The sequence below is a fragment of the Hydra viridissima genome, unplaced genomic scaffold, assembly GCF_058129835.1.
Source record: "Hydra viridissima isolate aposymbiotic clone 2 unplaced genomic scaffold, HvirCarnegie_v1 scaffold_2, whole genome shotgun sequence".
In the NCBI taxonomy this organism is placed as follows: Eukaryota; Metazoa; Cnidaria; class Hydrozoa; order Anthoathecata; family Hydridae; genus Hydra; species Hydra viridissima.
Window position 1 is genome coordinate 5,676,914 of NW_028324301.1, and position 12,321 is coordinate 5,689,234.

The 12,321-nt window shown below is 29.7% G+C and overlaps 2 protein-coding genes across 3 annotated transcripts in view; both read right to left on the minus strand.

Annotated features, from left to right (window-relative positions):
* The window catches only part of LOC149891668 (E3 SUMO-protein ligase ZBED1-like), a 588,790-nt gene that overhangs the window by 64,717 nt on the left and 511,752 nt on the right, over positions 1 to 12,321 (minus strand). The window lies entirely within an intron of this gene.
* LOC145188949 (EF-hand calcium-binding domain-containing protein 10-like) lies at positions 1,342 to 9,487 on the minus strand. Of its 2 annotated transcripts, none has more exons than XM_090079461.1 (4): positions 8,805 to 9,487; positions 8,520 to 8,684; positions 8,305 to 8,395; positions 1,342 to 3,924 (listed from the first exon to the last, which is right to left on the minus strand). In XM_090079461.1, the coding sequence occupies exons 1-4, from the start codon at positions 8,932 to 8,934 to the stop codon at positions 3,867 to 3,869; spliced, it is 444 nt and encodes a 147-aa protein (XP_089935587.1). In that variant the 5' UTR covers positions 8,935 to 9,487; the 3' UTR covers positions 1,342 to 3,866. The 2 variants fall into 2 exon arrangements, 1 of the variants encoding a protein (XP_089935587.1); XR_016450008.1 differs by having other exon boundaries at positions 2,911 to 3,924; positions 8,305 to 8,413; positions 8,805 to 9,030.

Here is a 12,321-nt window from a genome sequence, read left to right on the forward strand (position 1 = left end):
TATAGGTTAGAGTTACCATAACTGCTATTAAAATTTACCAATACTACCAATACTGCTATTAAAATTTACCTAACTTTAGTGATTTATAACAATATCAACAGTTTTGACTAAGATGGGTTTTATAATAATAAAATAAATATAACTCTAAAAGGAATCTCTAAGCTGTATTCACTCACAGCACACAGGTTATAGTTCTTGCAGTGTTTGCATATCTTTGGTATCTAGAACTAGTATTTAGAGAAATCAAGAACATAAAATTGTTAATTATTGTATGTACACACAACTGATGTCATATTACACAGCATTAGCTAATTAAAAACTAAAAAGAATATAGATTATATCTAAAAGAAATTTAATTACAATTAAAAAAAAATTAAAGAAGCTTAAATTGTATTCAATGAGGGTCTATTAAGCTATTAATATTAACTTTAATATCCAGCGTTCTTATTTTTTTATTAGATTATTTTTCTTAAATAGTTGATCGTTTAGTTACTTCCCTTCTATTATTAATCGTTAATTTATGTTTTCGAAGAATATGTAATTAAGCTCGTTTTATCGCAAAGTTATAAAATTTTTGTCTTCAAGTTTTTTACCCAAAACAATAGAATACGCTATCCAGTTACTATTTTAAGATGTGCGTAGAGTCTTTTGAGCATCATTTTTGAATATCTTGAGTAAAAATCTGTGCGAGCACCAAGTTTTAGGAAACCTACCTCCGGTAAAGGAACATGATAATATACATTTAGAAAAAGGATCATTTTTTTTTTTAGATTTGCGGTCTTCTATATTCTTACGTAAGATTATTTTTACTTTTGAGTCTAAAATCATTAAAATAGCTTCAATTTATTTATACTGAAAAAAAATTTGATCGATAATAAAAACAATTAACTAAACTAACGTCAAAATTTTCAAGTTTGCAAATTTTATTTTTGTTCCTTTGAAAAATATATATATCGATTGCACATCGAAATAAAGTTGCTACCCAAAAGGGTCTTATTGCTCATACGAAGAAGTAATAAATTTATGTTATAAATACTTTGAAAATAATGAAGAGAGTAAGCCTTATTGGACTATTTATGGTATGAGCTTTATTAAAGGTATTAATATAATTAAATACAAGATACTATAGATATAAGAAATAAAGCAGACTGGCTCAGTGAGGTGAATGAGACGATATTTTTCTTGAGTTCACATGGAAGTTTCAACTTGAACATAACTGAAAATTTTTTATCACTCGTAATTAGCGAGACAGTTTTCTTTTTCATAATCTTTAGTGGGATAATAGTGATTAAGGAATCACCATGCTGTAAAAGCTTTAAGCTTTCTCTGCAACTCCGTAGATTTTCTTTTTTCGTTCACAAGGAATTATCCATTTGATATTTCATTAGATAAAAAATATTTGCTTTTTTATAATCCTTAGTGGGCTAAAAAGCTTTCTCTGCAATTCAAAAAACCCTACCCACCTAAGCTGGTTGACGTGTTTACATGAAAAACCTCAGTTTCACATAGATGAGATAAACATTTTCTTTACGTCAGAAATATCAAAATAACTAACAAATAAGATACCACTTTAGTAGGATCTTACTTGTTACCTATTTTGGTATTTCTGGTAGTGGTTACCCTTAGTTGTTACTGTGTTTAGTCACCTTAAGTTTAGAGCATTTACAAGCTGATATGTATTTTTAGAAAGTTCAACCCACCTATGCAGACGAACGTCCTTAAATAAAAAACTACAATCTCACCAACGTGAGATCTCGGAATTGATTGGATTGGCGGAATTGATATTAGTAACGAAAATTCTTTTTTCTTAAAGCAATTTATTAGTTCGTGCAGTATGTAGGAATACCATGCCTAATATCAAAAAGTTTCTAAATCTACTTATAGTATTTAATGGAAAATTAAATCAATAACCTATTTACGTAATGGACTAATGACTACGCAACTCAGTAAAAGTGTAAATCCGATTAAGGATAATTATTCGGGATTCTTCAAGTTAAATCATTTCGTTCTACTCTTTCACAAAACGAGGTTCCATTACACATGTTGTATTTAGCTTTGAAACGCTTTCAGTTTTATGGATAAAATTAGTAATCGGAAACTAAACTAAAAACAATATTACCCAATGTAACTAATTTAAATACTAAGTAATTACTAACTATATTTAAACTTGTTCAGTGTGCCCTATATTACTAAACAAAAACCATCTTGATAAAATGATGTAAAGCCATTTCCTGTAAGAAAAATTACTCGAATAGCGTCAGTTTTTTCAATAGAATTCTGGTAACGAGGTTGGACTGAAATAATCTTTTTTTGCCAAACTAGGATATTTCAAACCGTCATTTCCCTACAAGTCCGCTCTCTAAAACTTCCCTTTTAAAAAGAACATATCAAAAGCCTTTTAAAGTTAGACAACAATAGACAATACACACCCACAAACTTAAATTAGCTACTATCGTGTTAAATTCTTAAACAAATGTATTTTCAGAATCGGCACAGGGAATTAATTTGTTACGTAATTGACCTTGCATTTAAGCATATAAAAAGGACACCTTGAATATTTTAAAAAAGAAGGATTTACTTTGGTGTTGAGATCGCTGAGGTAAGTTAAATTTTTTAAAAAAACTTATTTCAAATGTCATGCGAATGTTGAACCAATAGTAGTTAAGTGAAAGATATTGGCTTCAAACGTTGTGCTTAATTTATGTTTAGCTGGAAAAGAGTGGAATCAAAGTAAGCTGATACTGTAAATTAAATGCAGATTACTGTATACATTAAGCAGTAGTCTGCATTGAGTTGAAACAAGCACAAGTCACCAGTAAAAATAAAACGACGCAATTAAGTTTTTCTTTTTACAGACCGGAGCTTTGAAACGCTCTTCTTAGTTTTAGGTTTTTTAAAAAGACTGAGTGATCGAGTTTAATTCTACGTTTTGCAAGCAGAAAAATAAAAAATAAAATAAATAAATAAAAAAACAAACTTAAGTATTTATCATTTGTTGTAGGATGATTTCAGTAGCATTTTTATTGGCTCTTTCTGGAGCAGTTGTATATGGAAGCGATCTTGTCCTTCATACTCAACAACAAAGTGTGTGTACCGAAATCAGTAGTAAACCTACTAATGATTGTCGTTGGAATGCAAACCTCGATGTCTTCGCAGACTCGATTATTCTAGGTGGTTGTTCAGTAGTTGCTTACAAGCTCCAATGGTTTAATGGTGCCTGGTCAAATTGGTTTGTAAAAGGCGTTAACGACATTGATGTTAAAGTAAACTTAGTGGCATCAACAAGCTGCGGGACTCCAATTGTTGCAAACTCCATGCGCCGATGGTGGTCGTATTTCTACGATCATAATCACATCTACATTAAATGCTGTCGCATTTAATTGAAGAAATTGGCGTTGACCACTTACATCAAAATATTTTTTCTTTAAAATCGTAAACTTTAAATAACTCTTTGTAAACTTTTTGTATTAGCATTGAAAAGGTGATGTTGATTTATCAAGCGACGTTTTAAGTAGTAAGGGTTCGTGTTATCCCACTCTGAGTATCTTTTTTGCTTTTAAGAGCATAGAAAATAAGGCTTTTTCGAATTACTTATAAAAGTTGATTGTAATTAAAAATAATTAAGCTTTATTGTATTTTGAGAATTCCTAAAACAGCTTGAATGTAGCGAATGGATATTTTCTCGGTTGCAACTACTTCAATACTAGTTGCGATTACAAAACAAAATTTTACTCGTAGGTAATTTTTACCCCGAAAGAAAAGAGATTGGTGCTTTTGGAACAGGTTTGGAGATTCTAACTCTCAATGTAATCCATCATATAAAGTGTATTTAAAAAAAAGGAAATGCTTAACAATCTGTAGCATGATTAACCGTGTGAGGCAGTATTACAAAAGTTAACAGATGACATCATCAAACCCTTCGTTCTAAAAAAAAAGTTAAAAAAACAAACTTTAATCTTATATATATACATAAAAAGAAATAAGTACACATAAAAAAAAAATATATATGCAAAATGTGTATGTATATGTGTGAACACATACACACTACAGTTCATGATCGTTTGAATGACACTTCTTTCTAATGTTTCAATGGTTAATTTAAAAATGAATGAAAAAATCAAAAAAGAAAAATACTTGACATATGCTCTATTACTATTGAATAAAGTTACATGAAAAATAAGTTAACAAATTAGTTGTGAAATTAAAAACTAAGTTAAAAAATAAGTTAATAAACTATTCTCTCATTTATGTAGCCAACTTTAGAGGCAATAATTGTAAAATGCCTAAAATACACTTCTTTTCTACACCATATTTTTTTACTTAAATTATCTTTCCACGCTTATATTACATTTACCAATATTACAAAAATAAAGATAAAAAGCATTTTTTATTTTTATATTTAAAAATCAAATAATTATGGACGGTAGTGTGTGCACATATAAACACACAAGCACCCACACCCACACACTAGAGCGTCCTAAAAAGATAAAGTATCAAAATTGTTGCCACACCCCACGAAAAGTTTCCTATAGATAAGTTATGAGCGTATGCTTACGTTTTTTCCAATTTTAGTTGATTTAGGGGCAGTCCAAAGATAATAGAGAAGCGAAATCATTTACATAAATTTACATGAAAAAAAAAAGGGATAATATAATTTTTCAAAACGAAAGCAAAATATCGAAATAAACATGTTTTTCTTTAATCTAAAACTTCTTCCCAACAAAAAAGGCATTCGCTAATTTAAAGAGACTTTTTAATACCAACTTTGCTGTGTGTGATATAGAAAAATCTAATGTTAATTTTTGTTTGGTGGTGTTGTTTTCTTCTTTTACAGACACTGAATCAGTTACTGTTGTAGCACTTTCTACACTTGTTGCCAACCATCATTAAAAATGGTATGGCATGAGGCCATATTTAGTCTACCTTGTGAAGTAGTTTGCTACTCTCTTATAGGGGAAGATTTTGGAGTAGGTTTGGTTACATTCTATCCAATTTTATCTTGGGACGTCCACTCTCCTTCTATTTTAGTTACATCAAATAGGTTTTCTATTTCAAAGTGGAAAATACACTTTTGCTCTTTTTGTTTTTCTTGCCCTTTAATTAGTTTAAATAATATTGATAATCTTTATCTGCTCTGTTAAATTTGGAAAAGCTAAATTTTTCCCATAAACAAATAAGTTCTTAAGTTATCACTAAGATTCTTGCTTATCATTATGTTTTAAGAATGCATGGTATTGAACAATAATTCTTTTTGATGAAAGTCAAGCCTAACTGTTAAGTGTTTCAATTATGGCTATATCACACCTTGTTGCAACAGTATAATTTTATGGATTTCCACATTTTTATTAACTATTTCACTCAACTTTTAACAGGCCATGATAATGAAAATATTAAATAAAAATCCTGCATAAAAAATAACATGTTTAACTCATTTAATAAAGCAGTGTTTAAAAAGGCAAATAAGATGATTAGTTATTCAAATATTAATTATGCTATATTAACACTTAAGAGACATTTTAAAATGTAAATACACATTTTAGCTATTATGGAAATGTATTAGAAACTGAAGTGGATTTGCACAGGATGATTTTGTTTAAACCATACTAACTCATAACAGAAACTAGTGCTTGGGATGAAGCACTAGTTTCTAAAACCTGAAAAAACCCTCTTGGAGTGTGATAATAAACACCTCCAGGATTCCAAAAACGCAATAGCTGAAAAAAAAAAGAAAGAAAATTTGATTTTAAATTTTCGATTTTTATTTTCTAAATTTTTTAATTTGGTAGTCTTGAATTTATTTTTTTCTTCAACTAATTTTACAATTTTCATAAATAGCATAACTACAACACTTAAATAAATGTAGAATGAAATACATAAAAACAAAAAAGTATAGTTTACATTCTTTAAGACTTTACAACAGTCTGGCCCAGCAAAGTGACCACCATGGTATGGCTGCATGTAAATGTTTAAGTCTATGAGATATTGCTTAAGCTCAGGCCACCAAATGTGGAAATGCTTCTCAATGTGATTTACAACTCCAGGAACAAGGTGAAGTTCTATGCTTTACTAAACCAAACATCCTTGGTGAACTACAAAGATGAAGTTGTTTTGCATCAACATTACACCAAATACAAAGGTGGGAACTGGCTTGTGATTGCAGTTCACAGATAATGTTGGCAAGTTTTAAGTCACAAGAAAGGATGCATCTGATTTCTTTTGCCTGAATCAAATCAAAAATCTTTTTCGACATTCTCAAAGTTTTCAGGAAGATCCTCACAAACTGTAATAAGTAGTTGATCTTTGACTCTGCTGGCCTTAGATGTTTTGAGGGTCAACAGCCATTTTGAAGGTGTAGAATTTACATCCTCTGTTAGCTGAAGATCATTAAAACCAAGACAGACTTTCAAAAATCCACTTCTATCATCAATATCAACCTTCACAATGTGGTTTTTGCGTATACCTCTGATTTGAATGACTATTTGAAAAAAAACTTTGACAATAAGTAACTGTTTGGCTAAAGATTCTTGATCTGTGGAAATAGAACCAGTGGAGATCACAAGGTCTTCTAAAAGCTGTTGACCAAGTACAACAAATTTGGCATAAAAGCTTTTCTCAACAACATGCTGATCTAAGATATGGTCTAAAGTAGATGCAATGCTCTTCATGCCTTTGTTTGATAGTCCAATATTGATCTGTACTTGAGCAATTTTTAAAGCACTGAGATAACAGCTTGGGCTTGAAATATTTTTTAGATACTGTGAAGACTAGAAAATTAGAAAGGAAAATAGTTAGTGGTATAATAAAGATAAACACTTAGTTATTAAACTAGAGGATGAAATTCTTAAAAACTTGGAAGATCCCTGAGATAGAAAAATGTTAATTGATGCAATCCAAAACAGTTACTTTCTTTCCTTTTTAATTTTTTGCACTATGTTTTAGGCTCATTCTTTGGGTAGTTCTCCTGTGCAGCAAGAGGATGAGAATTGTTATTCTTTATCCTTGCAATTCTGAAGATTAGACACACATTGTGGTTGTTCTTGTTAATGTTAAAAGAAAAATTGATTTGAAATCAAACAGTTGAGGGAAATTGGCCTTTTCACCTTTTGCTCATTTTCCAAGTGAAGTTCTGGATGACTCACAAATTCCTAAAGGAACTCTTGCATCCTCAAAGCTAAAGTTTTTTTTTTGTAAAACTGTCTGAAGTGTGTCTTTTAAAAAAACTTTCAATTCTCTTAAAGCTTTTTTGAGGCACAGAGAGCAATCAGCTTTTCTGCTATCCTCATTACTCAATTGATGAGTAGGCAATTTGAAAAATTATGACAAAATGCAGAATAGACATAGCTTTTTATATGAGCAATTGACACAAACCAAAAAAGAGGGATGGGCAAAATATTCAAAAATACTTTTATTGAATCAAGTATGCACATTTCACCCACCCCATTACTTTCTACAAACAGATGAGTACTCTTATTTATAGGTCACACATGATCAATTTAAGGTGGGGGTAGGGGGTCAGAAAATCAAGGGGTTAATTATTTTTAGTTACATTAGAAGTTAGTAAATACTCATTACTTATTTCTTTTACATACTTTATAGAAAATCTTTCTTGTTTAAATAGGCTATGTTCTTAAGTTATTGAATGTTATTTAACCCCCTCCCCTTTCTTATCTTTAATTTAAAAAATTGCTTGGCTGGAGTTCTAAGTAAAATTAATTATAGTACACCAAAGACAAGGGGTGGTCTAAGAGATTCAAAATAACCCTTTTTAAAACTTTTAAAATTTATAATTATAACAAAAAAGTTTCTTACTGAATGATTTTTAATATTTTCTAGTTCTATGCATTATATAATAAGAAAAATATCAAACTATTGTCTCTAATTTACCCTATTTGCATTTTCAAACTTAAAATCAAATCTACTTTCTTGGAAGTTGTAATCAAATTTCAGCTATTGTATTTTTGGAATTCTAAAGATGTATATTATCATACACTATGAGGGTTTTTTTAGGCTTTGACTTTATCCCAAGTACCAGTTTCTGACACGAGTGAACTAACGTGGTTTTGGTTATTAGAATATAAAAGTTCATCATTTGTGACTACAGGATATAAAAACTAAAAAATAAGTTTTTTTTTGTCAAAATTCTAGTATAAAGCTACCAAACAACAAATTATCTTTATGATTCTTCCATTAACAAACTGAATAGCTGAGTATCAATTGCAAATATACCATAATGGTTATCAAAATAAAAATAAAAAGACTCTATTTTTAGTTATACTTAAATGTTACTTAAAAATACAAACTTACGCTTCAGCAACAAAAGCATCAACTCCAATCCTACCATTTTCAGAACCTATGGGGTTCCTATCATAGATTGAAATGCCAAGATTATCCATCCCTTATCACCAAATACAAACTAATAAATTATGGAAAAATTATTTCACAGAGCCCAAGCTCTGTGAAACATGAAAACATACAATGCTTATAAACTTTTAAAAACATAATTGTGCTATAGAGATTACCTGATCTATACTGCATATAATTTATGTAACCTTTATCAGAAGGATCCATAATTCTGAACAATGACCTTAAATTGCTTTCATCAAAAAGACATGGGTAGTTTACTTTAGATGAACGAGCTGATTTCAATTTTTCAAAATACTCAATCATGAATTTCTTTGGATTCTCTTAAAACCATGTAACAAATATGTAAATAAATATAAAATCCATAATTATATCTATGTATATACAATATCTATTACCAATATCTATTCAACAATATTTATAAAATATACTAAAAAACATACCAGGTCGTTGATAAACCAATGCAGCTGTAAGATTGTTAAGAAGTTCAATAATTTGATGTTTCTTTAAGTAATAATGAGATAACTCTTCTTTATTAAACACTTTCATAGATTCTGTGTTGCTTACATTCATGTTTAACACTTTTATTTAGTTTAAGAGCTATGGGTTGAAGTTTGGAGAAATAGATATGTAATATTATAATGGTTTACAAACTTGCTATTGCAAACTTTATATAAAAAAAAGAAAAGAAAAAAAATATTAGTATGAAAAAATTAGAATAACAATATGGATGCAAACTAAATTGAAAACTCTCATACCCTATTCTACTGTGAATTTTATATGTAATAAATATCATAAATCTAATATTTAAAATTATTCATATCTAAGAAATAATAACTCAAAAATGTTTAAGATGTTCTCATCATTAACATAAATCTTTAGTTTCTGAAGGAGGTGTCATTTAAATAAAATTACAATAAAACTAAACTTTTTCCATAAAATGTCTAAAAACCATAAAAGGAATGTTTAACTTGTTAATATTTAATCAATATTTAAATGGCAGTAAATATAATAACTTGAATTATAAAATTTTGTTAACAACAATTCTAAAAGCCATTAGAGAAGATCACCAAACAAACCGAAGCTGTTTTCTTCGACTATTTTTTATAAATTTAAAAGATCAAGTAACTATCCTGTTTTGAGTCCCATGGTTACTGTAAAGGCTGATTTCCATTAGTTACAAAAATCTTGTAATGTGCAAAAAAAAATTTAACCCTTAATGAATCCTTGGCGCCTCTCAGACGCTTGAGACGCTTTAGTCGTTAATTTAGATATTTTTTTAAAATATAAGTTATCTTTTTTCTGCTTACTCCTTCAAAATTTAAAAAGATGCATACATGATAAGCTTACTATATCATATTAAAATATAAGTGACAGTTTATCGAAAGTAATACAGTGGTTTTCATAAATTTAGACGCACTCATTTTTTTTTTACATATATGTAAGAAAATGCTTAAAATAAAAATAAAATAAAAGTGCTACCGCTATGTTTGATATATAATTTAATAGAGGAAGTGAAACTCTACTATAGAGTACCTTAATTTTTTTTTACAGGATGTTTATTACTCATTCTATACCAATTATTACAAAAAAGTTAATTGATAAGCTTGATTTTAGTTTATTCATAAATTTAGACGCACAATCAAAAAAGTCTTATATCTTGTTAATTGATAGTTAATTAGTAGTTTTTTTCTCCCATATTTCTCATTTATAGGCCTAAATTAATTGATTTTGTCAAAAAACCTTACATAAATATGACTTACCTGGAATTAGTTAATCATTATTTAATAAATAAATAAATGTTAAGTTAGTTTGGCACTAAAAAGACGTGAAAAATGGGCAAAAGACGTGAAAAATGGGCAAAAGACGTATCACTCAAGGTGAAAGATGGCAAATTATTGCTCACACCAAAGAAGTAATAGAGAAATCGCCAGGTTAATTGGAGTTTCTGAGAAATGCGTTCGGACAACAAAGAAAAACTTTCTTCACACTGGTGGTGCCAGCGAAAAAATGAGGCCAGGTAGACCTTGTCAACCCACAGAAAGGATGATAGTGCCCTTTTTAGAGCTGTCAGAGCTAATCCAAGAATTAGTTACAAAGAATTGACCGAAGAATTCAATACAACGCGAAATAAATCTATTTCTCAAAGCACAGTCCGCCAAATACTTATCAAATACAAGATTGGAGTCTACTCTGCTTTGAAGAAACCGCTCCTGCGTCCATATGATTAACAAAGGAGAGTAAAATGGTGTCGTGAAAGAAGGTATTGGACAGTAGAACAATGGAAAAACATTATGTGGAGCGATGAGAGTAACTTTGAGCTTATCAATCGCAAATCTAACATAACAGTCAAAAGAATGGCTCACAAATAGTATTACGCCAGGTACTTTAAACCAACTGTACAAAGTGGAGGAGACTCAAAAGGAATCTGGTCATGCTTCAATTACAAAGGTGTTGGTATGTGCCAAACATACACTGGAAGAATCAACTCCAGAATATACGTAGAAGTACTGGAAAACAACCTAACTCCATCAATTGACCTGCTTATGCTCCATGATAAACCATGAAACTTCAACAAGATGGCGCTACTGCACATACTGCATACTATACAAAGGATGGTTCAACGATAATAATATCAAGACAATACCGTGGCCTCCATACTCACCTGATTTGAACCCGATTGAAAACATTTGGGCTTGGATTGACCGTGAATTGGCAAAGGTTCAAATTTCCACACTTGGCCAGCTGAAGGACGTCCTTAAGGAGACCTGGTATAGGGTCCCAGAAGCGATGTGCAAAAATCTTGTTGAGTCTATGCCTAGAAGAGTTCTTAGTTGCATTAAAGCAAAAGGCGGATACATAAAATATTGATTGGTTCATAAATTACGCCTCCTAATGTATCGTGCGTCTAAATTTATGAATAATTTTTTTTGTCTTATTTTTTTAATACCAAGCAGTTGTACCTAATTATTACTTAGTATTTGTATTTTTTTTGTAAATTTTTTAAAAATTCTGTATTCTGTATGTATTTATCTAATAAATAGAAAAAAAACTAAGCCGAAATCTTTTTTCGTTATTGCTTTAACGTTAAAAAACTAAAAATTTCTATTCTCAAATATGAGTGCGTCTAAATTTTTGAAAACCACTGTATTTTTGTCATTTTTGTTAAAAGGACACGATGACGGACAAAACTCGTACGATAACTTAAGTGTAAAACTTTTTTTTAATAACAATCTGATTCTGCATTCACAGAATAATGGTATTATAAACAAAGGTAATTTTATGGTAAACAATTTTTTCTGCACATACTGTCTTATATAAAATGGAAGTTTGAATATTTTTTTAACAGCCTCTAGAGGATTAATTCGCTTTTTTCATTTATTCGCTATTTTTAACGAAAATAAAACGAAAGCAAAGATTTTGGATTAGTGAGGTGTTAAAAAGCTGCTGTGAACAAGGCACTTTAACAAAGTTGTTCTTGAACTAAGAGTACACGACAGAGGGATTTAGTACCGTTATTTAAGAATGTTGCCAGATAAGTACAACAAATTGTCCATAAAGTGATTCAACCATTTTATCAGAAAGGTTATTGGTGACATTAAGTTATTTACCAACAAGAGAATGGTAATAAACCCCAAATCTGTTTTAAGTGCAAAAGAAAAAAAAAAAATGTAACTTTAGTTTTGGGCAAAATACCGTAGATACATTGTAAATTTATTAGCATGAAAATTTGCTTTTCAAATAAATTTTTTCAATCTATTTTTGAAGCAAATAAATGTCGAGGAAAAACGATGACAGGTAAGGGAATAAATGTTTTGAAATGATAAATTTTACCCACGAGCTTAGAAGTCTAGACGACGCCATTCAGGTGTCTTTCCTCGCTGCAATCAAGGAAATGACGAATTGAAGGAGGAAATGAATATTGAAATGAAAAAATAGATTTTAAATCTTATTTTGTCT

Excerpts from the sequence above, each read along its gene's own strand:
- LOC145188949 (XM_090079461.1), bottom strand. The coding sequence starts at position 8,934 with ATGAATGTAAGCAACACAGAATCTATGAAAGTGTTTAATAAAGAAGAG. Across the intron at positions 8,685-8,804 it reads ATTGGTTTATCAACGACCTG|AGAATCCAAAGAAATTCATG; the intron begins GTATGTTTTTTA and ends CATGGTTTTAAG. Across the intron at positions 8,396-8,519 it reads TTATATGCAGTATAGATCAG|GGATGGATAATCTTGGCATT; the intron begins GTAATCTCTATA and ends TTTGGTGATAAG.